This window comes from Terrapene carolina, unplaced genomic scaffold (genome assembly GCF_002925995.2).
Source record: "Terrapene carolina triunguis isolate 2854851 unplaced genomic scaffold, T_m_triunguis-2.0 Scaffold234, whole genome shotgun sequence".
Classification (NCBI taxonomy): Eukaryota; Metazoa; Chordata; order Testudines; family Emydidae; genus Terrapene; species Terrapene triunguis.
This window is the reverse complement of record NW_020664585.1, coordinates 3,271,582-3,286,038: the sequence shown is the minus strand read 5'-3', so window position 1 is coordinate 3,286,038 and position 14,457 is coordinate 3,271,582. Positions and strand designations below refer to the sequence as shown.

The window sequence follows — 14,457 nt, the reverse complement described above, 5'->3', positions numbered from 1 at the left end:
AGACTTCTCCCCTCAGGGTGGTAGATTTTACCCCTGTTCCCCCCCAACCCCTGAGATAAGATAGAGTTTGGAGTCACTGTGGATAGTGCTCTGAAAACACCCGCTCAATGTGCAGCCGCAGTCCAAAAAGCGAACAGAACATTAGGAAAGTGATAGATAAGAAGACAGAAAATATAATGCCACTATATCAAACCCTGGTACGCCCACGCCTGGAATAGTGCGTGCAGTGCTGGTCCCCCCAGTTCAGAAAAGATATATTAGAATTGGAAAAGGTGCAGAGAAGGGCATTAGGGGATGGAACAGCTGCCATATGAGGAGAGATTAAAAACACGTGGGACTGTTCATCTTAAAAAAAAGACAACTAAGGGGAATGTGATACAGGGCAATTCTTCACACCATTTTTGACTGTAAGTGAATTGGGAAGTGTTATTTACTCCTTCACATAACACAAAAATCTGGGGTTACCCAATGAAATTAATAGGTGGGTGTCTCTAAGCCTCTGACTGCCAGATGCGGGGACTAGCTAACGGGATGGATCACTTGATAACTGCCCTGTTCTCTTCGTTCTCTCTGAAGCACCTGGCATTGGCCACTGTTGGAAGACAGGATACTGGGCTAGCTGGTCCATTGGACTGATCTAGTATGGCCGCTCTTATGTTCTTAAGCAGTAGGTTTAAAATAAACAGAAGGAAGAACTTCTTCACACAACACACAGTCAAGTTGTGGAACTCCTTGTCAGGGGATGTTGTGAAGGCCAAAAGTCGAACGGGGTTCAAAAGAGAACTGGATATGTCAATGGCTATTAGCTAAGGTAGTCAGGGACACAACCCCATGCTCTGGGTGTCCCTAAGCCTCTGACTGCCAGAAGCTGGGACTGGACGACAGGGGATGGATCACTCGCTCCTCACCCTGTTCTGTTCATTCCCTCTGAAGCACCGGGCACCAGCCACTGTTGGCAGACAGGATCCTGGGCTATATGGACCATTGGTCTGACCCAGTCTGGCCGTTCTTAAGGGTGTGAGGCAAAGCTACCGCATCAGAAATGTTGGATTGCAAAAGGGACTCACGCACCACAGCACAGGCCTCCACAGCAACCTCGCCTTGGGACGTCAATGTCCTGGGCCGCCCAATCTTCTCAGCCATGCCTGAAGAGCGACTTTCAGACGGCTCAGCTTACAGCAGATGCCCGTCCCCTTCACCGTTGCTTTTCACACCGTGGGACACTTGCTAGTGGCTGACGCTACCCACGTGCACACCATCGCTCCCTCCTCCTCCTCCTGCTGCAGCGGTGTGACATCACGGGCCCAGCAGCTGGTGATGTCATAGCTACAGAGCTGCGGCATCAGGGCACGGACAGGGAGAAGAGAGGCTGTGAGGAAGGATGTTCATGCTGAAAACACTAAGGCCCAGTCCCTGGCAACCGTCTGTGCACAGAGGAGACCAACGAGCTCCAGCCTGTAGGACTGGGCCCTAAGGGCGGCCAACAGAGCCAGTGGGGCTCAGAAAGTGCCCGGCCAGGGACAGCCCCTTGTTTTGACCCCATGGAAAAGCGCCTCTAATGCCCAACTGGAAGGATTTTGCCTGCTAAGGCATGAGCTGGGCATTTCCCTGGCACCTAACACAATGTAAGGAATGCAGTGCTGTGCTCTGCCCTGGGGCCCACCAGCGACAGAGGGAACCACAGAGCCCGAAATGCACCCGTCTCAGCAGGTAACGCGAGCGCCAATGATCCTGTCTGCAACTGTATTTGTTGGTCGTAAGTCTGCCCCTTAGCATGAGCATGATTTGTGGAGTGCTGGAGGCACGCTCGGTGCCACACACGATGCAGGAGAAGAGACAGCCCCTAAGGAGCTTCTAATCTACAAAGAGAATGAGCCAGACACCAAATGCCCTGGGTGCCCGTGGATGGATTTAACACAGGGCGCTGCCTAGACGTTCTCTTGATGAGCTGCAATCTTATGTTGCCATTTCTAAACGCCACGCTCTCCGACACGGCCTGCAGGGTCTCTCCTGTGCACTCGTCAGATGAGACCACAGCTACAGCTGGTAGAAAAAGGAAGTCCTATTCTCGTGAAAAATGTCAAGGTTGGTTTCACTGTGACAAGTTCAAAACTGACCCATTTTTCCTTGGTTTCCAAACATTTTCACCATCTGCCCCACCCTCCCCAATTTTTTTCTGAAAAAAAAAAAAAAAACAAGGGGAAATGTTGACAATACTTAGTCCTGCCTCAGTGCCAGGGACTGGAGTAGATGACCTCTTGAGGGCCCCTCCAGTCCTACAATTCTGATTCTACGGTTTTTTGACCATTTTTGGGAGGGGGGGGGAAGGGGAGGGTTGGCCGTTTTTCAAAACAAAAACTTTTAATTTGCAAAATTTCAACCCATTCTAGTCCCAGCCCTGAGCCGGGACAGGAAAGCGCCTCATTCCAGAGGAGAAAAGCCTCACCAGGCGTGGGATCATCACGTCCTTTACCACCTCGAAGGAATATTGGCAAATGGACACAAGGAGCTGATGCACCTAGTCGGGCAAGCGCACCATACAGAACGTTGTATCTGAGCCAGCAAAAGGCCCCCGAATACCGGAATAAGACTTCCCCTCACACTGGGATCCCGTGCAACAGCACAAGCAGAACCCATTCCATGTGAGCGCCTGAAGAGATGAGTCTACAAGGAACCGATATCTGAAACCCTTAGAGCTACACAAGCTCCCAGTCTTTGCCCTCTGAGGGCCACATTGCCCGGAGCCTGAGACACAATCCTACTTCATCGTTAATATGATGGTGTGGCCCATGAGGACTACAGGTCCCAGCATGCACTGCTCCAGGGTCAGGCTACTTACAGCAAGATGGTGCATTGCAGGATGAAACCTGCTGCCTTCTGCTCTGTATTAAAGATGAGTGGCCATGAGCCAACACCATAGAATCTGTGGCCCACTTCCGGCCACTCACAGATTAGAGTGTTCGGCTAACAGAAGGGATTCTTGGCTTGTAAACCAGCACCGCCCATTCACTGCTCACCTGGCCACGGAGAGGAACCTGAGCTGGCATCTCTTGGACACTGACCCTTGGGATGAGCCATTCCACAGATTTCTGCATCTCTCACCAGGGAGCCGGGGACACATACAGTCTCGCGCTCGCAGAGCGGGATCAGCAAATAAAACACGGAGGCAGAGGGGGGCGTGGTTCGTTTTTTATTACTAAATAAATAGTTGTATAAATCTTGTGCAAAAATGTATATGGCGCAACCACTGGCCTTTTGGGGGATGTAATGGATAATGCGCTCATCTTTCCTGCGCCCCTTCGTACTAGTGAAATATCCCTCCCAGGGGATGGTACAGTCGTCTCCCGATAGCTAGAGAGAGGGCAGTGCTTAGCAGCCGCTTTATCACTCCCTGGTGAAACTACTCTCAGGGTAGGTGGGTCTCTCTTCCGGTGTCACAGGTACCAGCTGGAAAGTCAGTGCTGCAGAATACTGGCTCTTCCGCTCTCCTGCCTGAACTAGCAAGACTGGTTCTCGTGGCTTCTTTAAAACTTGACTTTCATCTCGCTTGTTAAGGCTGGAAACTTGGCTAGAGCTGGCCTGGGGCGAGCTACCGGTCTGGAGAATAATGTCTCAAGGGGAGCCCATCAGGAGACGGTTACAACGAGGCTGGACAAATCCCTGAGGCAGCCAGGAACAAGCCTGCATTGGCAGTGGAAAGCAAAGGGAAAGGAACGGGGCTCCCAGGCCTTCTCCATCACTAACACCGGTGGTTTTTACCAGACGGGGTTTGGAACTGAATGGAATGCCCCACAGTTCGGCAGAAAGGAGCCCAAACTCCAGTTGCCTGCGTCTCTAGTACAGCGGGGCAAAGGCTGGCAAATGGCAGTGACAAACATTCGTTTGCGTAAACATCAGGATTGTGCTTTGCCTGTCCACGCCCCCCCCCCCCCCCGATTTACTCCTCGTGAACAGTCTCACAAGTGACATTTTGGTCCCAAGCACCTCCAAAGAGAAGAAATGGGACACAAGTACTTGTGCACAGATGGCTTTGCACGCTGACTGTGCCTGGCACGAATTTGCACAGGCATTCACACCCCGAATATTCAAGGATCAACGTGGAAGATTTCTGTGGGCGTGGGAACCATCCAGGCAGGGAGCAGAAACAACGCCATGTGACGTAAGTGACCCGTCACCGAGTCTGCATTACAAAGAGCACGTAGCGGCCACAACGGGCACGGGGCAGAGCCAGCGAGCAGCCCTAAGGCTGAGTAATGGTGACAGGGGCCATGCCTCAGCTGATTGCAAACAAAGTCATAAAACCTACGTCTGTTGGCAGCTAATGCACCAACTCTTCACCCAGCTCCAGTGGCCTCCGCTCCTGGGATAGGTCGTGTGTTGGGAGGAGACTCAGCAGCTGGCATCGCTGCCCCAGCACACCCCTTCGGGCCCGTTGTCAGGGCAGAACTCCGGGGCAGAGGAGACCATGGACGGATAAGCCCTTTGGCACTAACAGGGCCGATGCCCTGTGGGTAACAGCAACGATTCCACCGCACGGAGCCCTGTCCCGCCAGCGCAGGGAGGGAAATGAATGGGGCAGCCGAACCGCTGAGCTCCAGCTCTGTTCCACTGCAGAGCCGGGGTGTGTCGGGACCAAGCACTGGAAACGGTCACTCATTAACGCACTTTGCGCAGGGAAACGGGCAGCCGTGCCATTTGCCTGCAAGGCACCTGTGGCACTGAGTGGGGCGAAGGGGGGAGCTGCCTGTGACACAGACCAGTCCCTCTGTCCAGGCCTTCTCTTCAGAGAGCCACGGTAAGGTGAACGCAACCTCTGCAGGGAGAGGGAGGGAGCCCCCTTGCCCAGGACGTTGGAAACAGGCTGATCGAAGGCCTGGAGAACATGCTGTACGGAACCTCCCTGCATTGGGCAAGCTGATTTCTAGGCTCTCCCTCAGCTGGTGGAGGGCAGAGACTGGATCCCTGGCTAGGAAAGGGCTGGGGGATCTGCACTAGGCCCGTGTGCTTTGGCTTTGCAGGGTCGGCTTTGCCGGCACTGACGTTTGCAGAAAGCAAAGGTTAGGCTTGAACCCCGGCTCCTGGGAGGAGGCAGCTCAGACAGAATGGCTGTCTGTCGGCTGGACAATGGCGTCCCCTGCCCAGCCGATTGTTGGGGGAGCAAATGCCGGCGCCCCTGGAGATTTGCCCATGGCTGGGGCTGAGAGTGGGGTTCCATGTGCACAACAAGCTCACTGGTGCCACTGGAATCCTGGTGCCAAGGGCAGGGGTACGCACGGCGCTCCCACTGAGACGCTCTGCACGCCGACAGACTGGCTGCTGCCCAGCCAGGGGAGTGTGTGCCAAGGGCAGCCCTGGCACGGCGCCCAGGAAGTGACATGGCATCTCAGCACCGGCCGGTCTCTCCAGCAGGGCCCCAGCACACACAAACCAGCATGTGCAAGACGAGAGCAGGGCATGGGCACACCGCAGGGCTTGGGGGTGGCAGAGTCAGATGCTGTCCTGTGAGCATCTCATGAACATTCCCTGCAAATCCCTCTTCTCTCTACAGCCCTGCTCTGCACTTCATGACGGTCAGGCTCAAGGGGTGTGGAGCCAGGGACTCGGCGCTTGGAAATAACAGCAAAATGATTATTTCACCGCTGCTGGTGTCTGAGGCAGCCAGGGCCCTGCTGGACAAGCCCTTTCAGACCCAAGGGCCGTGCGCAGGGCTCCGGGAGAGAGCGGGAGGCTCCGGCTGTGCGCTGCATGCCGCTGGCGGGAGGGAGGCTGTTTCAGAAGCTCCATTGCTGGTTGGTTTCTGCCTGCCTGCGTTGTGCGCGTCAGCCCCGCTGCCCCATGCTGGGGCCTGTGCATGGTGGGCAGCAGAGGCCGGGCGGAGGACAGAGCCAGCGTTGGCTTCTCTCTTCGTGCCTGACCCCGCTGTTAGATGTGGGAGTCCTCTTTCCGCCAGCCCGAGGGATGCCCTTGCTTCCAGTCGTGCATGTCGGACGTCCCCCTGTTCTCCAGCGGGACCACCACTTCCTCCGGCTGCGAGCTCTTATTCAGCTCCACCACCCGGGGCACCACACTCGACCAGCGATCTGCCGGACGGGGACGGGGAGAGGCCATTTAGTGGGAGTTACCCTGGCACGGTAACTCCAACTCCCTCCACCCCCCAGTCTGGATTTTACCCGTGGGCTCGTCCAGCCCTCATCTCTCCCCCGCCTCTGCTCCTACGCCGGCTTCCTCGGCCCCCTCGCTCACTGCTGTGATGCAGCTTTGGCTGCGTTGATCTCCGCACTCCCCCGCACCTGCACACCGGTTCAGAAGCACGAGCAGCTCTGCTGAGCCCGGCCAGCCCCGGCCAGCGTCCTTCACTCCTGCTGGGACACAGGGAGGCCTCTGCCCCAACATCCCTGTTTGCCAACACCCCCTGCTTAGAGGTCAGCCAAAGGAGGCTCCCCCAAGGGCACGAAGCAGGTTACGCTGGAGGCACATGAACATGGGACTCCTTAACTCCCATGAGATCCCAAAGGCGCCACCAAGGGGCAACCCCCCTTCTCCCCCCGGAGCCCAGAGCAGTGCCTTGGGTCCATGGTCCCCCGTCCCACCGCTCACCTCTGCGCAGCCGGCCCACTGTGTGGGAGAACCCGTAATACTGGTAGGTGTCGTTCTTGCCTGGATCCTCGTTGATGATGCCCAGATTCTGGTTCCAGTGAGACCAGTTCACCTCATCGACCCTGTGGGGGAACGAAGGCACTCCTGGGGCAACGGCAATGAATGGAGGTGGGGCGACAGGCCCTGGAGCCCAGCCCCGCCCCCCACAGCGGGAATCCCTCTGGGTTCTGTCCTGCCCCATTCAGGCTCTTACGCGGGCCCATCGCCACGGTAACTGGGCAGCAGGATAAGAGTGAGTGCCCCTGGACAGTGGGGCTGTGCAAGGGTAGGTGCATGGTCCGTGCAATGACCAGCAGGAGACTCAGTCATTGCGTTTCCCTCTCCCAGGCCTGAGCCGCCCTCCCCAAGGAGCTGCTGGCACCTGGTGTGGGAGAGGCGGCGGGGATGGGAGCAGCCCGCTGGGGGATGGGGCAGCCAATGCACTGGCAGACCCTTTAGCAAATGGCAGGGCTCAGCCTACATCCAGCAAAGGGGGCCTGGCAATGGGGGGGGCTGGGGTGTACCCAGAGCCAGGAATCCCTCGCACCAGCTGTCCCTGCTCCCCAGTGATCTGGAGAGAACCCAGGGACACCGGGTGACATGCCGATGCCAGAGAGCTGGCTGCATGAGCGTCCCCAGCCATGGCACGGGCCTGTCCCAACTCATTTAGCACCAGCCTGGCACCGTGGTTCTTCCCAATGCGGCCCCCTGCCCCAGGGTTCACCCAAAGCCCCACGGACTGGAGCCTTCCCATGCAGCACGTCGGGGTGAGACAGGCTGGGGGCGCCCGTCCCGTTAAACGGCGCCAGGTTGCCCCTTTGGCAGACGGGCTCCCGAGCTCTGGAGAAGTCGGGCCTGGGCTTTTGTCTTCCCTACAGGTCCCCCAGGACACGCTCTGCCCACTCACTCCTCCAGAGGCACCTCGTGTCATTGGACGGCCCCGATACTTACAGCCACGCCGCAGCCGCGCGTATCGGCCATTGAAAGACAACAAGTGATTCAGCCCCATACAGAGGGGCAGAGGCCGCTCTGCCTGGCTCCCGGTTAGTACAAACTACTAGCCTCTAACGAGGCCTAATTATGAATCAATGGAGACACTCCATGAAACACTGTCACACCTGGGAGTGAGAGTCCCTCCTTCATATTTACTTGGCTGCTTAAATACGGACTGCTGGCCCCCGCTGGGTGCTGAGCCGGCCTCACGCCTTCATTCCTATGCAAATGAACCCGCCCTTCGTTAACAGTGCAGCCGCAGGAGCCCATCAGCTCGCAGCACCTTTGGAGCTAGGAGGTGAGGGGAGAGGGAGGAGATGCTGAGGAGGGGGCTCAGGGTGGAGGTTAACTAGCCCCATGGTTCGGTTTGTTTATGGGTGTTGTCAGGATGGGCCCAAGGCTGGGGTGGGCTTGGGCTTCCCAGGGGGTTGGGTCCGAGCCCAGGTCGAAGGCACTTGGCAAGGCACTAGCCCAAAGAGCTTGTAGTCCTCTGAGCTACTGGCCACCTGATTCCCCACTGGCCCCCAAAGCTTACCTGAAACACCATCTCCGGTCCGGCGTGCCATCGGTGCCCTTCCCCACGGTGACCATCTCCCCCGAGCGGAAAGCTTTCCTCAGGAACACCGGGAAGGACCTCTCAATGTCCAGGATGGTGGTGGCCCACTGCAGAGGGAGGAGCACACAGGCCCGTCAGCCAGACTGGAACCAAAGGGGGGGCTGGGCATCTGACCCCTGGCTTCCAATGGGCGCTGGGCACCAAACTGCCTGGGAGGACTGTGGGAAACCCCACCCTGGGGGTCACACGCTCCCTCGGATGTCCCTCAGGCTGGGATCTTGCTGGGGCTAAGGCCAGCCATGTGCTGCAGGGAGGATCCCTGGGACGCGGGCGTCACTCAGCTCCAGAGCTTCACACCCCTGTTTCGCCTCTTCCTCGAGCACCTGAGCTCCCCAAAAGGGCTCCGACAATCACGCCGAGCTCCCCACAGCCAGGGTCATCCTGGGGCTGCCCCTTCTCAGTTCGTTCAGCGTCTCCCTGGGTTAGCGGCACAGGCCAGTCCTGCCCCTAGGTACCCGAGTGTGACACCCGCTGCAACCGATGGAAGGTGCATGTGTATCTGAGGGCAGGAGTGTCCCCCCTTCCCATGAGGCTCCGTCAGGGGAGACACCCCAGTTTAGAGTGCAGGAGAACAGGCCACTGTCCTGCTCTGGCCAAGCGGGTGGTCATGGACCAGATGGGACCCGCCAGGTCATTTCCATGTCCAGTCCCTGAGCAGGGGAAGGGAACGTAGCGATAAAAATGCCGGAGCCCTTTCTACACCACAGCTTCCCCCTGTGCTACCCCAGTAGGTGCCTGCTGGGAGAAGGGGCGGACACACCCTGGTGTCCAGGGCTGCGGACCCGGTGTCCTCCTCAGGGCATGCATGCTAACGGATGGGCCATCACCAGCTTGGGCAGCACAGAGCAATGGATCACCAGCAGCTCGGAGGGCAACAGGCCTCAGCTGCTCCCATTCCCCATCTCCAGGGTTCCACTGCACCACCTGCGTCAGATGCTCCGTAGACGCTAGGAGCATCCCATAAACGGCCGTTCTCTCCTGTGCCTCCTGGGACAGGGCGTGGAGTCGGCATGGAGGCTTCTGGGGAGGAGGCCAGTCTACGAGCAGCTTAACATGGCCTCAGCAAGCCCCCTGCATTCGGCCTGACAGGGTGTCTGCCCCTGGCAGCCAAGGCCTGGCCAGACCTTACCTGTAGCTTCCAGATGTGCTTGCTCTCCTTGGAGACCTGCCCCACCGTCTCCCCCATCAGAGCGATCAGCATGTTGAGGAGCAGCACAAAGGTGAGGATGATGTAGGTGACCAGCAGGATGACGAAGACGCCGGGGTACTTGGCGCTCTCGATCATCTCCAGGTCGCCCATGCCGATGGTCAGCTTGAAGAGATCCAGCAGGAAGTTGCTGAAGGTCTTGCTGTCCCGGCAGGACGGGTAGGCGGGCACCGTGCAGTTGGACTTGTCTTTATTGCAGGCCTCGGCACTGGCACAGGGGTTCAGGAGCGAGACCAGAGCTGGGCCCGGGAGAGGGGGGAGGGATATGGGTGAGATCCCCAGAGAACTCAGCCAGGGGCTTAGCTGGGAGAACTGGCCAAGTCAAGGTAAGGCACCAGTCAGTGTCACCACCTCTCTGGATGACTCGTTAGGCTGCACAGCGCCAGCCGAGCGCCGCCTTGCCGGGAGCCTGCACTTGCAGTGGGGACCTAGGCCCCACGCTCTGCCCTCATCCTACTCCAGCCTGGAGAGCTCCCCACATCTCCCATGGAAGAGTGAAGCTCCCAAAGCCGAGGGTCAGAGCAGCATTCCCTGGCCTCCCTGCATAACTCCCTCACTAGTGCCCCGGGGTGCAAAGGAAGGTAAATGAATGTCCAGCTCGGGCACTCAGCACCTATACCACAGCCCGAGCCACGCTGCGCTGACACACGAGCCATTCCCCACAGCTCCCGTTCCAGGGGATCTGAACAATAAACCCTGGTGAGATTCCTCCCCTGACCCGGCAGAACTCAGCTCTTTGTCTACTCGGCCACCGCGTGAGAGCCTGGAAGGGTTGCCAAGGGCCAGTGCCAATATGCAGTGTTTTCCCTTTCTCGGGCCACGGTTCTCCAGCTCGGCTGAGCATCACGCCAGGGCCCATCCTGCTCCCTGCCACTTTCCCCACTCCACACCAAGCTAGCATCCCCTCCACAGCTCCCACGGATGTGCCGTACCTGAAGCATAGCCGATCATGAAGAGCACGTAGACCAGGAGGAACCGGAAAAGGTCTTTGAAGAGGATCTGAAAAAACCCCAGAGGCAGAGCTTAGCTGTGCTGGGATCAGAGCCAGCCCCTTACGTCCCTGGAGAGCCACACAGCAGCCACTCACTGAAATGCAGCCAACCCTGGGGTGGGCTATGCTCCCATGACAGAGCCATGTCCCACTCCTGTCTTCTACTCTGTCTACACAGACTCAGAGACACTCCAGGGCAGTTCATTTACCTTTGCTCTTCCCACCCCCTTCCTGCCTACACACAACAATCATTTACAGCTTCAGTTTCTCCTCAGTTCTCTGCGGAGGAGAGGGAAGAGCTCTCTCTACCCAGAGATCTGTTCTGGTAGCCTACCTCTCTCCCCTGCACATCCTTCCTCTGCCTTCTTATACCTCCTGTGCTAATGGGCCAAGCCGCTCATTCATCCACTCCCAGCACATTCAAATCCACTAATTAGGCCCCATCAGGTCCACCCTGGGGGGAATTAATGGGTGTTTACGTGACCAGAGTGCTGGCTCCAGCACCCTGTCACACAGCTGTTTAACAGCACACAGAGATGCCACAGGACCATAGAAATTACAAGGCTGGATTGGACCCGAGGTCCATCTAACCAAGCGTCCTGTCTCAGACAGGCCGGCACCAGATGCCTCAGAGCAAGGTATTAAGAACCCTGCATAGGTCGATTGGGTTAATCTGCCCCCGGGAAGGTCTCATCCTAAACCCTAATAGCTAGAGATTGGCTTAATCCCTGCAGCCTGCGGTTTAACATCCCTTCCACCAGGCTTTGTCTGCAGCAGCAGTTCAGGACAGGCCACGGAGGCGACTCCGGGATCCAATTGCAACTGCTGGGGCAGTTTAAGGAGAAGAACGGGATTGGCTGGAATCTGGCCAGGACAGAGGTTAAAAGCACCGGGAGACCCTGGCCCCAGGCACATCTGTTACCACGATCAGCTGCATTATGATACCACTGTGCTGGGGGCTGCATAGACGCATAGTGAGAGACAGCCCCAGAGTGTCACACACACACGCACGCACGCACGCACGCCTGGTCCCTGCCTGACCTTCTGAATCATGATGCTGTAGGTCCCTGTAAGCTTCAGGCCTCTGGTGAAGTAAAGTGCATTCATCCAGCCCAGGACCAGGGCAAAGACCATGACCGCCAGGTACGCTTCGATCCCCGCCAGGTACAGCGCTGCCGTGATGATCACCAGCACCGAGTAGATGAAGCTGAGGAAGAGCAGGAGGATTCCAAGGCAAAATCAAAACATCCCCCTGGAATGAACCAGCCCAGGGGGGTCGAGCTCCTGCACTCTGCCAGTCCTGCCCCAGGGCACCGTACGAGCAATGGGACTGGCTACCGTCTCTGTAGCAACTTCCAAAGTGCCTTAGGCGGGCCCCCCAGGCAGCCAACTGGGGGCTGGCGGAGCACAGCAGGAGGCAGAGCAGTGTTTGTGTGGGGATCCGGAGCAAGCCCACCACCCCCTATGCAGTGCCCTGGCAGCTTCAGTTGCCATAGGCAACAGTTCCCATCTGAGAAACCCACACAGAGCCCCGGGCAGGGCAGGCCGCTGATTTCCATCAGGAGGATGAGATCCCTGCTGGGACGTGAACCTCGGGCTGCTGAGCCGGCCCCTAGCAGGGGGCAGACACAGCGACGCTGGAGAGAATTCTGCAGCCGGGGGAGGAGATCTTGTCTGCATTTCTTCGCACACCTGTCTCCTCTCCCAAGGTGTCTATTGGGCTCCCCGGCGAGAGCGCCAGAGACGGCGTGCTGGGAGGCCTCTGCGCTTTTGTCCACTCCAAAGGAGACTCCATCAGCGCCAGGCTGGGCTGACATCTCCCCGAGACAATACGGCTGATCCCAGCACGCCGGGCACCTGCAACCGCCCCTTCCCTTCCAAATGCATCTCCAGGGCTGGGGGTCAGATGGCATCGCATGGGCAATGGGTGGGGTGCACCAGGGGCAAAGGGCATCGCGACTTACTAGAGCAGCTGGAAGGAGCCGTCTATAAAGAACGAATTCACCCCTGGACATTTCTTCATAAACAGATCCTTTAGCTGGGGAAGAAAGACAAGAAGGTGGAGCCGGAGCTGGTGGGCTCGGGGAGGGGAGCCCAGTGCAGGACCCTGGGGGCGCGGACGGATCCATGGAGGCAGAGGGTGGGACCGGCTGGGGTGGGCATCCCAAGAGGAGCTGGCATCCCCGCAGGGTCCTTGCTGGGGTGGAGGCAGGACTGGTCCTGCTCCACCCAGAGAAGGGGAGTTGAAGGGAGCCGCCCAGCAGGCTCAGTGCTAAGAGGCTCCAACCCCACCCGGCCCCGCAGGAATGGGGGCAGTGCGAGGTTTTATCCAAAATTTGTAAATGCAAAGCCGTCTCATTCTGCATTTAACCCTTCCCCTGCTGTGCAGGGAAGCCAGACCCACGGGGGCGGGGACCAGGACCGGCACCACGAGAGACTCAGAAAAGAGACAGCCAGCGGGAAGGGGCCACCTCCCTTGCTCGTGCGAGTGGGTGTGGCCCCATAGCGTAGCACCACCGGCTTCCATGGAGCGCAGCCGGTTTACACCCGCTGGGAGCGGGCCCTCAGGGTGCCAGCACCCTGCAGCGAAACAGAGGACTTTTTTGGGTGTGTTAAATACCCTGAATCAGAGCTCCCAGCCCCATGGCCCACCTCGCCCCACTCTGCCCCTGCCTTGCCCCGACCCGTGACCTCGGGGAAGCTCTGGGGAGATTGGCAGGAGCAGTCTGAGGGCTGCAGCCCAAGGGGCAATTGCCAAGCGCAGTGCAGAACAGCTCAGAGATTCCTGGGAAGGGTGTGGGTGCCACTGAGCGCTCCCGGGGCCAGGCAACCCGGTGTGTTCTGTTCTCAGGGGACGCGTGTGTTGCGGGGTTTGTGGGTCTCAGAGTTGGGCCCTACCCCTTGCGTGTGTGTGATACAAGACACCTGTGCAAGTGCAGAGTGGCAGGATGGGGGATACTTGTGTGAGGTCAGGACACACTTGTGTGAGGGCCGAGGGGATGAGGGCACTCGTGCGAGGGACACAGAGGCACTCGTGTGAGGGTAGAGGGGCATGGAGACTCGTGCGAGACAGAGGGGGCACTTGTGCAAGGGGGTGAATGGTTTCCACTTACATTGGTGAAAAAGAACAAGACTCCGGTGAAGAGGGTTATGATCTCCCCGGCCAGGCGCAGGTAGTCGATGGTCGTTGTGTAGGGATACGGCGGCTGCAGAGCAGGGATAGGGTGATGAGAACGTTACCTCGAAATCCCAGCACTATGGCCTCCTACAGAGCCATGCTCCCTCCCCCCACCCCTCCAGCACCATGGCCAGCCTGCCCCGGGCAGAAACGCGAGCCCTCCCCTCTCCCAGGCACCGGGAGCCAGACACTGCCCAGGACACACCCGGCGGGGGCACCCAGACGGGCTCAGGCACTGGCCATTGCTATAGGCAAGGATCCCAGCCGGAGGTGGGATCCGGGCCTGTCTCCCTGGACTCCTGGCCCGGCCTGCCGGGGCCCTGGTGTGGGCTGTAGCTCCCATGGGACAGGGAGACCCCCGGGCGTTAAACGGGCTGGGCTCTGGGGGAACCGCTAGGGACTGCCCGGAAAGCTCAGCTCTGTGTACAGCCTGACAGCGGGAACCCGCTGCTCCTGCACAGATCCACAGCAGCTGCCTCAAGCCCCAGGGACCCGCCGGGCCGGGCGGCGTGAGCCTCACCGTGCCCTCCATGGGGCGGTAGTAGGCGATGAGGGTGAAGACGACCATGGCACTGAGGTAGGAGATCACGCTGATGTAGAAGGAGACGGCCCCGAACTTCCGCCACTTGTCGCGCAGCAGCTCGTTGATGGGCTCCACGGCGAGCATCTCGTGGCGGTTCTGCAACAACCCGGCACGCTGGCTGTGAGCTCAGGGCGGGGGGCGGGGCTACGCAGGCCACACGCACACCTGAGCAGACGGGGCGGCCGGGGGGATGGAGACGGGGCGGTGCTGGCCGTGCCCGCGGCTGGGGGATGGAGACGGGGCGGCGCTGGCC

General features: G+C 58.8%; 1 protein-coding gene across 2 annotated transcripts in view; it reads right to left on the bottom strand.

Annotated features, from left to right (window-relative positions):
- Positions 1-5,239: 5,239 nt before the first annotated feature.
- Positions 5,240-14,457, bottom strand: part of TRPV4 (transient receptor potential cation channel subfamily V member 4) — a 38,799-nt gene continuing 29,581 nt past the window's right edge. For both annotated transcript variants that reach the window (XM_029912627.1, XM_029912628.1), the window contains exons 8-16: positions 14,142-14,300; positions 13,557-13,649; positions 12,408-12,481; positions 11,485-11,650; positions 10,385-10,451; positions 9,375-9,691; positions 8,165-8,292; positions 6,598-6,719; positions 5,240-6,080 (exon numbers count right to left, since the gene is read on the bottom strand). In XM_029912627.1, coding sequence (XP_029768487.1) covers positions 5,923-6,080; positions 6,598-6,719; positions 8,165-8,292; positions 9,375-9,691; positions 10,385-10,451; positions 11,485-11,650; positions 12,408-12,481; positions 13,557-13,649; positions 14,142-14,300 — 1,284 coding nt within the window. In that variant the 3' untranslated portion in view covers positions 5,240-5,922. The remainder of the gene's footprint in view (positions 6,081-6,597; positions 6,720-8,164; positions 8,293-9,374; positions 9,692-10,384; positions 10,452-11,484; positions 11,651-12,407; positions 12,482-13,556; positions 13,650-14,141; positions 14,301-14,457) is intronic.